At 61.1% G+C, this 13534-nt stretch overlaps 1 protein-coding gene across 27 annotated transcripts; it reads left to right on the top strand.

The window, feature by feature from the left end:
• The first annotated feature begins 21 nt into the window (after positions 1-21).
• On the top strand, positions 22-13366 carry ARHGAP33 (Rho GTPase activating protein 33). 27 transcript variants are annotated; one of them, XM_054540181.2, is made up of 23 exons: positions 247-1446; positions 1674-1859; positions 2173-2270; positions 2351-2435; positions 2806-2886; positions 2990-3127; positions 3560-3652; positions 4742-4864; positions 4952-5029; positions 5113-5179; positions 5275-5337; positions 5453-5605; positions 5683-5785; positions 6901-7045; positions 7125-7207; positions 7291-7398; positions 8703-8848; positions 9484-9637; positions 9689-9864; positions 9939-10013; positions 10944-11603; positions 11699-12090; positions 13236-13366. In XM_054540181.2, exons 1-23 carry the CDS (start codon positions 859-861, stop codon positions 13311-13313), a joined length of 3873 nt encoding a protein of 1290 aa, XP_054396156.1. In that variant the 5' UTR covers positions 247-858; the 3' UTR covers positions 13314-13366. The 27 variants fall into 27 exon arrangements, with proteins under 27 accessions (XP_054396167.1, XP_024094114.2, XP_054396159.1 ...); XM_054540190.2 differs by having other exon boundaries at positions 9719-9864; positions 11427-11603; XM_054540186.2 differs by having other exon boundaries at positions 248-1446; positions 9719-9864.
• The last annotated feature ends 168 nt before the right edge of the window (positions 13367-13534 follow it).

Consider the following 13534-nt stretch of genomic DNA (forward strand, 5'->3'; position numbering starts at 1 on the left):
CCCCCGTGGGGCGCGCGCCGGAGCCACGGGCAGCCGTTAGGGGCGGGGTCTGCAACCGCCCGCGCGCGGCTCGCGCCCTCCCCTTTGTGTCGCCATGGCGGCGGCAGCGGCGACGAGAACGGCGAGCGAGGGGTCGAGCGCGGCCGGGGCCTGAGGAGGCTACGCGACCATGGTGGTGAGGGTCCCACGCGGCCGTCAGCCTGTCCGTCCGGGTGTCAGTCTGTCCGTGCCGCAGCCCCGCCCCGCGCGCCCCGCCCCCGGCCCCGCCCGATCCCGCGGCCTGTGCTTCAGCCGTGGTCCCTCCCGTCCTGCGGCCCCATCCCGGGTCCCAGCCCGTACCTCGACCCCGCCCCCTCAGCGCGCATCCCCGTCTTCCACGCCCTGGATGGGGTGACAGGAACCTAGGGTCCGGGCTGGGAGGAGGCGGGGCTGGTCTAGGAAGGGACCCGCGCCACCTAAGTGGCCCCTGCAGGGGCCTCCTGAGGCTCCTGGCTCTTTCCCCAGCCCCCATCCCAGAATCTTCTTCGGCATCCTTCTGCCAGCCCTCAGCCCTCCCCGGCGGAGCCCCCTCCTCCTCCCCACAGCCCGTTTCTCATTCCTGAGCCCCACCCCCCACCCGCTCCATCCCCAGCCTGACCCTTTTCTTCTTCTCCCTCATTTTCACCCCATCCCGGTTCCTCTCAATCCCCCCCGCCCCGCATCAGTCTGAGCCTTTGCCTCGTCTCTCCAGCCACTTCCTCCTTACTCCACCCCAACAGGCCAGCACTGTACCTCCCTTGATCCTCGGGTCTGCTCCATCTCCTTGTCCTCATCCCCCTCCCCCACCATTTCCCTCTCCCACCATTTCCGTCTCCCACCATGCTGCTCCCGCTCATTCATCCATTCATTCCCTCACTTAGCAGACATTCACTGAGACTGCCTCTGTGGAGGCCCCATGCTCCAGGCACAGAGAGAGTCAGCTCCCATCCTCCCTTGGGGAACCTCATGGGCTGGAGGGGGACAGACCCTGAGGGTGAGACCCTGAGGGTGACTCGGGGTTGCAGGGACATGGAGGAGGGAAATGCTACAGCCCAGTGTGGTGAATTTGTCGGGCAGCTGGTTAATTTATTCATCAGAATTTACCCAGCCCCTGCTGCGCGACTGGGCTGGCACTGGGGACCCAGAAAAGAATCAGGAACAATCCTGTCTGAACACCAACTCCATGCCCAGCTCTATGCTGGGGAGCTCAGTCTGGGGCCCTCCTTCTGGGAGGCCGGTCATAGTCCAATGAGAGAGATGAACTTGTCACCACCAGTGCCATCTCAGAGTGATCAGAGCTGTGAAGGGAGAAGCTCTGGTCGAGACATGGTACCTGGGATGGGGGAACCTCAGGGGATGGAGAGAGTCCAGAAGAGATGCCAGGCCCAGCCTGAAGGGTCAGGGAGAACTTCCTGGAGGAGGGCACATGTGAGTTGGGACCTGAGGGGTGGGAGTGAGGATGAATGTACCCAGGGAAAGGTGGGGCGAGTGTTCCAGGCTGAGGGAACAGCCTTTGCAAAGGCCTAGAAGGAAATGAGAAGAGGGTGCTTTTTTTGGACTCTTAGAAGTTCAAGAGCTCTGAGAGTTGGGGCAATGGGAAGAGATGGGACTGGAGAGGTAAACAGAAATCAGCTCAGGAAAGTCTCGATTATCAGACCAGAGAATTCAGACTTCATCTTGAAGACAACATGGAGTCATTGAAGGCCCAGGATCTATGGAGAAACAGAGCCAGATTTGTGTTTTCTGAAAACGATCCAGGCTATTGCGGAAAAGCTGGCAGGAGGGGAGAGGCTGGAAGCAGGAAGGCTGATGAGATGGGAGCTGTGATTGTCCAGACAGTGGTAGGAGATCACTGTGCTCTGCAGGGGCTACAGAAGGGTTTTCAGCAGGGAGAGATGGGACCAGCATGCTCTCCATCCTGTTGCCCCGCCTCACGTCTGGCCCCTGCTTCTCCAGTCCCCCACCCCAGACCACACACGAAGAAGTAGTCCTGTCCTCAGCCCAGCCCTCACCTCCCCCGACCTGCCCTCCTGCTTCATGCTCAGGGCGGTGTGTGGAGCGCCCGGGGCTCTGGGCCCGCGCTGCCAGATAACAATGCTCTCGTTGTCTCTTTGCTCCCATCTCTGGGGGCCTCTGATTCTTTCTGCTCTACAGGCACGCAGCACTGACAGCCTGGATGGCCCAGGGGAGGGCTCGGTGCAGCCTCTACCCACCGCTGGGGGGCCCAGTGTGAAGGGGAAGCCTGGGAAGAGGTGAGGGTGAGGGAGGAAAGGGCTCAGCTAGGAGCTGGGGAGACTCAAGGAGCTGCTGGTGACGCATCCCTGTCTCCCAGGCTCTCAGCTCCTCGAGGCCCCTTCCCGCGGCTGGCTGACTGCGCCCATTTCCACTACGAGAACGTCGACTTTGGCCACATTCAGGTATGGGGGCTTTGCATTTGCACCCAGGAGGGAAGACAATATCCTACCCAACCTTGCAATGATATCAGGTGCTTTGCTTCTGAAACCTATCCCTGTGACTGGCTGCTGCACGCATCTGAGCAGTCAGTAGCAAAAGTTGCAGGAGCCACAGCAGATGGGGAGAGCTGCTCATTCATTCATCCATTTGTTCTTTTATTCATTCAATGACAACTTTTGTTAGGTATCTGCTCTGTGTCAGGGACCAGCACATCACCAGTCCCTGTCCTCGGGGAGGTCCAGAAGGGAGACACAAACCCATCCCTAGATAGTGCCATCCCCAGGAGGTCAGGACTGGGACAAAAGTCCACTGGGCCTTGCTTTCCCTCTGCAGCTCCTGCTGTCTCCAGACCGTGAAGGGCCCAGCCTCTCTGGAGAGAATGAGCTGGTGTTCGGGGTGCAGGTGACCTGTCAGGTGAGGCCATCCCGCCTCTCATCTAGCCTGAGAGAATGGCCACTGTAGTCCTCAGCTCGGTGTCATGGGGCCCCTGCTCCCTTCTGTCCCTCTGCTCCCACAGGGCCGTTCCTGGCCGGTTCTCCGGAGTTACGATGACTTTCGTTCCCTGGATGCCCACCTCCACCGGTGCATATTTGACCGGAGGTTCTCCTGCCTTCCGGAGCTTCCCCCGCCCCCTGAGGGTGCCAGGGCTGCTCAGGTAACCTGCTTGTTGCCTCAGCCCCTGCCTCATGAGTGTGTCATCATCCACAGTGTGTGAAATCATCAAGGCAGTGGGATAGAGAAATATTTAAATACTGGTATGGCCCAAGTCCCAACCAATCTGAATGAATGGAGAAGCCTTAGAAACATAGTAGGCTTCTGCTACATTTAGCTTTGCTAAGTTTTAGGATCATGGGGAGTTCCAGGGGGTCCCATGGGAGGGTCACCATGGTCATACCAACCAGGGCACTCAAGAGCTTGGCCCAGCCTATTTATTCATTCATATGCCCGTATCTCAGTACCTAACAGCTGAGCAGCACCCATGCGTTCAGGAGGAACTTCAGCCCAGAGACGAGCTAGGGCAGTGTGGGAGGGCAGAGGGCTCTCTCACGTCCACTCACAGAGGCCCACCCTGACAACCTGCCCCCAGATGCTGGTGCCACTGCTGCTGCAGTACCTGGAGACCCTGTCAGGACTGGTGGACAGTAACCTCAACTGCGGGCCTGTGCTCACCTGGATGGAGGTGGGCCTGGGCAGGGGGCTTGGAGTTCAGAGTGGGTGAGGGGGTGTCTGAGGGGTGAGAACCAGCCTCGGAGTGTGTGTGGGCATAGAAAAGAAAGGAGCCAGAGTGGAGGAGGCGTTGATATTTTAGTGTCTGTGTGGGCGCATGCCTGTGAGAGAATGTGTGTGAGTGTGTGTGTGTGTGCACGTGTGTGTGTTAGCAGGTGTTCGGCTGTGAGGATACAAGGATTTAAATGTATATCAATTAGAAATGGGTTGGGCTGTAACTCACAGAACACCTGGCTATGAGTGGCTTAAACCAGAGGGTTTTTTTTTTTCTTTTTTTGAGACGGAGTTTCACTCTTGTTGCCCAGGCTGAAGTGCAGTGGCACGATCTCGCTCACCGCAACCTCTGCCTCCCAGGTTCAAGTGATTCTTTTGCCTCAGCCTCCTGAGTAGCTGGGATTACAGGCATGTGCCACCACGCCCAGCTAATTTTATATTTTTAGTAGAGACCGGGTTTCTTCATGTTGGTCAGACTGGTCTCGAACTCCTGACCTCAGGTGATCCACCCACCTCAGCCTCCTAAAGTGTTGGGATTATAGGCATGAGCCACTGCGCCTGGCCTCTGGCTAATTAAAAAAAAAAAAGTTTTGTAGAGACAGAGTTTTGCTATGTTGACCAGGCTGGTCTTAAACTCCTGGGGTCAAGCGATTCTCCAGCCTCACCCTCTCAAAGTGCTGGGATTACAGGCGTGTGCCACCACGCCCAGCACAGAGAGTTTTTAGATGGCAACCATGTGGTATCTGCTGTGGAGGATGAAGGTGCAGAGGTGGATGGGGAAGCCTTCAGGTGGGGAAGCCTTTGGGTGGGAGAGTCCTGGGACATGTGAGGGGAAATAAAGGGGTTTGTCTTAGAGGTTTCCCCACCCCCAGAGGGTGCCAGGGCTGCATCCCTACAAACAGGAATTTAGGTGTTTGACCAATAGCTCTGAGTGACAGGGGCTCTTGACGGGGGCGGGCAGTGGCCTCACCCGGCGCAGAGGAGCTTGGTATGCCTGTACTAACACCGTCTTCTGACCTGTCCTTGCCACATTCCACCTCTATTTCAGCTGGACAATCACGGCCGGCGACTGCTCCTCAGTGAGGAGGCGTCGCTCAATATCCCTGCAGTGGCGGCCGCCCACGTGATCAAACGGTACACAGCCCAGGCGCCAGATGAGCTGTCCTTTGAGGTGAGGCTGTGGGGAAGCAGATTCCAGCTGGGTTCCCCACACTCCCTGCTCCTTCTGACCCTTCTCCTCACACCCGCCCACTCCCAGGTGGGAGACATTGTCTCGGTGATCGACATGCCGCCCACGGAGGATCGGAGCTGGTGGCGGGGCAAGCGAGGCTTCCAGGTGAGTCCAGCTGGGCGCGGACAGGTGGGGCTGGGGTACCTGCCAACTGGGGTGGCCCAGCTACTGACCCTGACCTTCCTCAGGTCGGGTTCTTCCCCAGTGAGTGTGTGGAACTCTTCACGGAGCGGCCAGGTCCGGGCCTGAAGGCGGGTAAGTGCCCTGGATGGATGGGAGGTGTGGGGAGGGGTGGGGCCTCCTGCGTCTTTTGCCTCCCACTCATCCCTTCCACCCCATTTTTTGCCTAGCAGATGCCGATGGCCCCCCATGTGGCATCCCGGCTCCCCAGGGTATCTCGTCTCTGACCTCAGGTAATAGAAACAGGCGGTCAGGTCCCTGCCCCTACCCCACCAGGCCCCTGGCCATGCTCCTGGCCATGCTGACCCCACAAGACCTGCCTTTGCCCTTTGCCCCTTGCCCTCACAGCTGTGCCACGGCCTCGTGGGAAGCTGGCCGGCCTGCTCCGCACCTTCATGCGCTCCCGCCCTTCTCGGCAGCGGCTGCGGCAGCGGGGAATCCTGCGACAGAGGGTGTTTGGCTGTGATCTTGGCGAGCACCTCAGCAACTCAGGCCAGGATGGTGAGGCACGGGCCCACCCACCCCACCCGTCACACCAGGGCTGCGGCCCACCCAGCCCTGACCTTGCTTTCTCCCAGTGCCCCAGGTGCTGCGCTGCTGCTCTGAGTTCATTGAGGCCCACGGGGTGGTGGATGGGATCTACCGGCTCTCAGGCGTGTCTTCCAACATCCAGAGGCTTCGGTGAGGGCCCTTAGCCAACCCCGTCCTTCCACAGGCACTCACCCAGCACCTCCATTCCAGCCCTGTGCTGTGTGCTGGGGACACAGTTACCAGGAGTCAGGAGTTGCAGGATCAAGGCTGGGGTCAGGGACAGCTCTCTTGAGAGTAGAGTTAGCAGTCTAAGTGAGGACTCTGTCTTCACCAAGCACCTGCCACGTGCCAGGCACTGTTCTAGGCACTGGGGACGCAGCAGTGAGTGAGACAGCCAGAAACACCTGCCCTCACAGGGCCCACGGGCTAGAGGAAGAGACAAACGGGAGGGATAGAGTTCACCAGAAGATGACAGGTACTATGGAGGAAAACAGATTGGGGTAAGGAGGATGGCGACGAGGAGCCAGGAGGGAGGCCTGCGGTTTTGGATGGCAAGGGCAGAGCCACCTCATGCGAGGGCCTGGAGGAGGGGAGGGGCAGGCCATGTAGAGGGAGCAGCAGGGCAAAGAGAACAGCAACAGGAGGCCATGGCCAAGGAGTCCCCGTGCCAGCGCAGGCAAAGCCTTCATGTTAGGGTTTTGGCTTTTACTATAAGTGAAGGGGGAACCGCAGGAGGGCTCTGAGCCAGGGCGGGGTCTAGAGGCGGGGAGGAGCCAGGCAAGATCTTGGCCTGCAGGAGGCTGAGAGGGGAGTGCTTGAAGCCTGCGGGGGGCGCCAAGAGGGAGGCAGGAGGTGGCAGTGGGTGGGAGATTTTACCACAGGCAGTGGGGCCCCACCAGAAAATTGGGAGTAGCAGGGTGCTGGGATTTTGTCCACATTTTCCAGTGCCCTCTTACAGCCAGGAGAATGGCAGCTGCATGGTAGGAGCCGCTCATGCTCTGGAGTCAGACAGTCTTGGGTAGCTACAGGCAGAGGCACCTGTCTGAGCCTCAGCATCCTCCTCTGTAAATGCGGCACCCTTCTCTTTGCCACACAGGCTTGCTGGGGAGTTCAGTAAGGTTCTGCCTCTGAAGAGCCCAGTGTAGGACCTGGGGAAGAGGGTTTATCCACCTGCTGGCACTTGGGGGTAGGGGCAGGGGGAGCATGGCCACGTGAGCGAGCCCCTCTGACCTGGATCTTCCTCCGCCTTGACACGGTGGTCTCAGGCATGAGTTTGACAGCGAGAGGATCCCGGAGCTGTCTGGCCCTGCCTTCCTGCAGGACATCCACAGCGTGTCCTCCCTCTGCAAGCTCTACTTCCGAGAGCTTCCAAACCCTCTGCTCACCTACCAGCTCTATGGGAAGTTCAGTGTGAGTAAGGGAGCTGGCGGGACGGAGGGGGCCAGGACACCTCTGGCCCAGACCTCATCACACCCGCCCACCATCTCAGGAGGCCATGTCAGTGCCTGGGGAGGAGGAGCGTCTGGTGCGGGTGCACGATGTCATCCAGCAGCTGCCCCCGCCACATTACAGGTAAACCAGGAGGGGCAGGGCGGGACTTGGTGGGATTCCAAGGGGGTTGAGGCTCAGGTGTCCCCCTCCGCTCCCACCCCCAGGACGCTGGAGTACCTGCTGAGGCACCTGGCCCGCATGGCGAGACACAGTGCCAACACCAGCATGCATGCCCGCAACCTGGCCATTGTCTGGGCACCCAACCTGCTACGGTGAGCTGCTTGCTCACCTGCCCGCCCCTCAGGTCTTTCCCCAAAACCACCCCAGGAGCCCGCCCAGCTTTTCTTTTGTTTATTCATTGAATACATGTCTATCAAATACCTCCCATGGACCTGGCCCCGTCCCCAGCACTGGGGACCCAGCACTGAGCATGGCCCTGTCTTCCTGGGACTCATGTTCTCATGGAGCAGATGGACCCTGAACATCAACAGGAAAAATACAGAGTAAAATCTGATGGTGCTGAGTGCTGAGGAGGAGAGAGGAGGAGGGAAGGGCGGTGTGCAGGGTCAGGGCAGTGTGAAGTTTTTAGCGAGAGTGGCAAGGGAGGCTTTAGCAGGTCTTCTGTGGCCAGCAGCAGAATAAGCCTGGAGGATTTGATGGTGAACGAGACAGGCATGATCTCTCCCCTGCAGGAGTTCACATTCTCCTGGGGGCACAGATACGTACACAAGTAAAACAGGTGGTATGTCAGAGGACAGGCGTAAGATGTATGGAGAAAAATAAATGAGAAAGGCCAGGGGTACAGAGAAGGGAGTGTACAGTTTTGAATAAAGTGGGTGAGGAAGACTGCACTAAGAAGGCAACATTTGAGTCAAGACCTGTAGAGGGTAAGGGAGGGCCCCAGGTGCACATGTGGGGAGTGACAGGCTGAGGGAATGGCAGGTGCAGACATCTGGGCCTGGGCCGGTGCCTGGTGTGTTGGAGGAGCCGCAGGGAGGCCGGTGTGGCTGGAGCTGAGTGAGTGAGGGGTTGAGGGAGAGGAGATGATGAGGTCAGAGAGGTGACAGGGACCAGACAGAGGGGTGACTCACAGGTCATGGGTCACAGTGAGGACTTTGCTCTTGCCTGGAGCGAGGTGCAGCCAGGGCAGGGCTCTGAGCCAGGCGGGCCCTGATGGAACTCACGTGGTCCCAGGCTCCCTCTGGCTGCAGGTGGGAGCATACTTCAGGGTGGGGACCGGAAGGAGGCTCTGGGATGTCCAGGCTGGGGGAGATGGAGGCTGGGCCAGATGGGGGGCAGTGGAGGGGGTGACAGATTGATTGTGGGAGTTAAAGAGGGGGGCCCAAGGCAACCCCAAGGTGTTTGGCCTGAGCCACAGGAAGAACCACACTGAGATGGGGAAGGCAGGAGGGGCGGGTCTGGGGGAAGGTTGAGAGCTCAGCGAGATGTGATCAGTTTGAGAAGGTCAGAGGTGTTGAATAGACAGTCACTGCCTCCCCGGCTCCCCTCATTGCCCTGCCAGAACCTGCTGGCTGGGCTCAAGGCACCCGGCCTCCCTCCCGCTCCTCCCACCCAGGTCCATGGAGCTGGAGTCAGTGGGAATGGGTGGCGCGGCGGCGTTCCGGGAAGTTCGGGTGCAGTCGGTGGTGGTGGAGTTTCTGCTCACCCATGTGGACGTCCTGTTCAGCGACACCTTCACCTCCGCCGGCCTCGACCCTGCAGGTATGCCCTCCCACCCCCTGAGGTCCTGGCTACTGCCCACCACGGTCAGGGCTGCAGGGGGAGGGCAGGTGGGCTCCCAGTCCCATCCCCACCCCACTGAAGCTGGGCCTCCCTCCGGCTCCTTGAGGACCCCGCCCCGGCCTCTCCCTCCCCGCGCCCCCCTCCTTCTCATTTCAGCTCCTCCGCTCAGGATTCCCACCTCTTGGCCCGGACGCCGCTCTTCCTTCACCCCTTGTAGCTCCTGGGGGCGCTTGGGGCCATGGGTCCACCTGGGAGGAGGTGGGAGGTCCCCAGACTTGACCCCGCCCCGGCCCCGCCCAGACTCCCCGCCCTGCCCCGGACCCCAGCCCAGTCAGGACTCAGCACGTCGGAGGGCCCTCTGGCCCGAGGTAACTGAAGCCAGAGCCGCTGCCCTCGCTGGCTGCCGGGAGCTGCCTCCTCATCAGCTCGTCCCGCCCCGCCCTCCTCCCACCTGCCTGCTGCCCGCCTGCTCCCGCCTGATCCGCCCCGGCCCCCTGCCTTGCCAGCCCGGGTGGGCATGCTGCGGGGCCGGGGCTTGGGCTGTGGCGCTTGGCTTTGCCTGTGGCCTTGGGCGGCCCCAGAGCTGACAGCTGCCCCCTTTCCACACTCCCCAGGCCGCTGCCTGCTCCCCAGGCCCAAGTCCCTTGCGGGCAGCTGCCCCTCCACCCGCCTGCTGACGCTGGAGGAAGCCCAGGCACGCACCCAGGGCCGGCTGGGGACGCCCACGGAGCTCACAACTCCCAAGGCCCCGGCCTCACCTGCGGAAAGGTGAGTGGGATGCTGGGGGCGGCGAGGGGCAGGTGGAGGCCTGTTCCTCAGACGGCCTCCTGTTTCTCCCCCAAACCGCAGGAGGAAAGGGGAGAGAGGGGAGAAACAGCGGAAGCCAGGGGGCAGCAGCTGGAAGACGTTCTTTGCACTGGGCCGGGGCCCCAGTGTCCCTCGAAAGAAGCCCCTGCCCTGGCTGGGGGGCACCCGTGCCCCACCGCAGCCTTCAGGTGAGAGGCTGGGCCATGGGCTGGTGGGCAGCGATGGTCGCTGGAGTGCCCTCCTACCTCTCCTTCTCCTGCAGGCAGCAGACCCGACACCGTCACACTGAGATCTGCCAAGAGCGAGGAGTCTCTGTCATCGCAGGCCAGCGGGGCTGGTGAGCAAGGGGGGCAAGTGGGGGGCGCTACCTGTGCCCAAGTGGAGCCGGGAGGAATTGGGGCCCTGGTTTGGCCTCCAAATTTTGTACCTCACGTTTGGGGGCCCTGGGGCTTTTGAAAAATTTAACCTGGCCTTTATGTACAATGAGTTGGACACAGTATCACCTTTGGTTCATCACACACTGAACTTAACTTACTCATTGGTCCATGACGGGCCCTATAAAAGTCTTTATTATTCCTGTTGAACATTTTAAAATAATATTATGGACACCCATGAACCCACCAGCCAGAACTAGAGCAGCCCCGTTCCTTCTCCCCTTTGAGTTCCTCCCCACTGGAGGCATCCTCTCAATTTGCAGACTACCCTGCCCTTGCTTTCCGGGTTTGATCATACACAGGAGTGTGTGTAAAGATCATACTGCTCAGTTCTAGCCATTTTGGAAACTTGATTTAAAGGGCGTTATAAGAAAGGGATGCCGCGCTGTATGGGGAGCTTGGCTTTTTCCCCATCGCTACCTCACAGCCCTCCGCGCTGCTGGGTGCTGCTCTCCGACCTCTGCGGGGGGCTGCTTATCCACCCCACCCAGCCGTGCCTCTGGGGGCTCTTCTGAGCCACCGCGCTATCCTCACACTCCTGGGGTACTGCCCTCCCACATACCCAGGAGCCCAGGTGCTGTCCTGCTGGCTCAGCAGCTGTATGTGAATCTGTTGGTCTCGTGCTCACAGCCTGTGGGGCGGCCACAGGGCCTTCGTGCTTTGGGCCGGAAGTGTCCTCTTCATGGTCTCCATCGTCAATCTGAACAGCTCTTCCTGGCTTCACAGCTACTGTGGCCCTCTCCAGGAGGCGCCTCTTCATGTCCTTTCCCCAGCTTTCTGTGGGGCTGTGCACCCTGTTCTCAGGGATGGTCTCACTGACCCCACCCCTCCAGGCCTCCAGAGGCTGCACAGGCTGCGGCGACCCCACTCCAGCAGCGACGCTTTCCCTGTGGGCCCAGCACCTGCTGGCTCCTGCGAGAGCCTGTCCTCATCCTCCTCCTCCGAGTCCTCCTCCTCCGAGTCCTCCTCTTCATCCTCTGAGTCCTCAGCAGCTGGGCTGGGGGCACTCTCTGGGTCTCCCTCACACCGCACCTCAGCCTGGCTAGATGATGGTGATGAGCTGGACTTCAGCCCACCCCGCTGCCTGGAGGGACTCCGGGGGCTGGACTTTGATCCCTTAACCTTCCGCTGCAGCAGCCCCACCCCAGGGGATCCCGCACCTCCCGCCAGCCCAGCACCCCCCGCCCCTGCCTCTGCCTTCCCACCCAGGGTGACCCCCCAGGCCATCTCGCCCCGAGGGCCCAACAGCCCCGCCTCGCCTGCTGCCCTAGATATCTCAGAGCCCCTGGCTGTATCAGTGCCACCCGCTGTCCTAGAACTGCTGGGGGCTGGGGGAGCACCTGCCTCAGCCACCCCAACACCAGCTCTCAGCCCCGGCCGGAGCCTGCGCCCCCATCTCATACCCCTGCTGCTGCGTGGAGCCGAGGCCCCGCTGACTGACACCTGCCAGCAGGAGATGTGTAGCAAGCTCCGGGGAGCCCAGGGCCCACTCGGTGAGTCCTCGGCCTACCCCAACCCTGTCCCCGCCTGCTGTCACTGACTCTGAGGGCCCAGCCCCAGCTGAACCCCTCTCCATTCATTTATATAGGTCCTGATATGGAGTCACCACTGCCACCCCCTCCCCTGTCTCTCCTGCGCCCTGGGGGTGCCCCACCCCCACCCCCTAAGAACCCAGCACGCCTCATGGCCCTGGCCCTGGCTGAGCGGGCTCAGCAGGTGGCCGAGCAACAGAGCCAGCAGGAGTGCGGGGGCACCCCACCTGCTCCCCCATCCCCCTTCCACCGCTCGCTGTCTCTGGAGGTGGGCGGGGAGCCCCTGGGGACCTCAGGGAGTGGGCCACCTCCCAACTCCCTAGCCCACCCGGGTGCCTGGGTCCCGGGACCCCCACCCTACTTACCAAGGCAACAAAGTGATGGGAGCCTGCTGAGGAGCCAGCGGCCCATGGGGACCTCAAGGAGGGGACTCCGAGGCCCTGCCCAGGTCAGTGCCCAGCTCAGGGCAGGTTGGGGGGGCAGGGATGCGCCAGAGGCAGCAGCCCAGTCGCCATGTTCTGTCCCCTCACAGGTTCCTACCCCCGGCTTCTTCTCCCAAGCCCCCAGGGAGTGCCTGCCACCCTTCCTTGGGGTCCCCAAGCCAGGCTTGTACCCCCTGGGACCCCCATCCTTCCAGCCCAGTTCCCCAGCCCCGGTCTGGAGGAGCTCCCTGGGCCCCCCTGCACCACTCGACAGGGGAGAGAACCTGTACTATGAGATCGGGGCAAGCGAGGGGTCCCCCTATTCTGGCCCCACCCGCTCCTGGAGTCCCTTTCGCTCCATGCCCCCCGACAGGCTCAATGCCTCCTACGGCGTGCTTGGCCAATCGCCCCCACTCCACAGGTCCCCCGACTTCCTGCTCAGCTACCCGCCAGCCCCCTCCTGCTTTCCCCCTGACCACCTTGGCTACTCAGCCCCCCAGCACCCTGCTCGGCGCCCCACACCGCCTGAGCCCCTCTACGTCAACCTAGCCCTAGGGCCCAGGGGTCCCTCGCCTGCCTCTTCCTCCTCCTCTTCCCCTCCTGCCCACCCCCGAAGCCGTTCAGATCCCGGTCCCCCAGTCCCCCGCCTTCCCCAGAAACAACGGGCACCCTGGGGCCCCCGTACCCCTCATAGGGTGCCGGGTCCTTGGGGCCCTCCTGAGCCTCTCCTGCTCTACAGGGCAGCCCCGCCAGCCTACGGAAGGGGGGGCGAGCTCCACCGAGGGTCCTTGTACAGAAATGGAGGGCAAAGAGGGGAGGGGGCTGGTCCCCCACCCCCTTACCCCACTCCCAGCTGGTCCCTCCACTCTGAGGGCCAGACCCGAAGCTACTGCTGAGCACCAGCTGGGAGGGGCCGTCCTTCCTTCCCTTCACCCTCACTGGATCTTGGCCCAACCAAATCCCTTGTTTTGTATTTTCTTGAACCCTGACCACTACCCCAGGTTTCTAACTTTGTAACTTGCTTCTGATGTGGGTCCCTAACCTATAATCTCAGCTTCCCTACCCTGGACTGAAGGGTCTGCCCATCCCCCCACCACCCTCTATCCTGGGGGCCCTCGCACAAATCTGGGGTGGGGGGGGCTAGGCTGACCCCATCCTCCTCTCCCTCCAGGAGTCCCCAGCATGTCCTGACCTGTGCACGGGGATGGGGGGACAACTCCTACCCTTCTTTCCCCACATCCCCCACTAAACCATCTGACAACATTAATGAATAAAATGGTGAAAATGTGGCTGCTGAAGTCATGCTGGGGCCAAACTCAGTGAGTGAAGACAGACAGAGGGGGCACTTTATCATTCTATTTCCTTTTGGAGAGGCACCAAGGCAGGAGTTACTCCTGGGAGCCTCTGAGAGGTGGTATCTGCAGAGAGGGAACCATGGGCACCCTGGGAGTCTAGGTCAGGAATGGGGCT

The sequence above is a fragment of the Pongo abelii genome, chromosome 20, assembly GCF_028885655.2.
Source record: "Pongo abelii isolate AG06213 chromosome 20, NHGRI_mPonAbe1-v2.0_pri, whole genome shotgun sequence".
NCBI classification, from domain to species: Eukaryota; Metazoa; Chordata; class Mammalia; order Primates; family Hominidae; genus Pongo; species Pongo abelii.

Bases quoted from the DNA above. Each gene is read 5' to 3' on its own strand.
- ARHGAP33 (XM_054540165.2), top strand. From the start codon at position 859: ATGCTGCTCCCGCTCATTCATCCATTCATTCCCTCACTTAGCAGACAT. The intron at 2,436-2,805 runs GTATGGGGGCTT...TTCCCTCTGCAG, and splicing joins TCGACTTTGGCCACATTCAG to CTCCTGCTGTCTCCAGACCG. The intron at 4,865-4,951 runs GTGAGGCTGTGG...GCCCACTCCCAG, and splicing joins CAGATGAGCTGTCCTTTGAG to GTGGGAGACATTGTCTCGGT.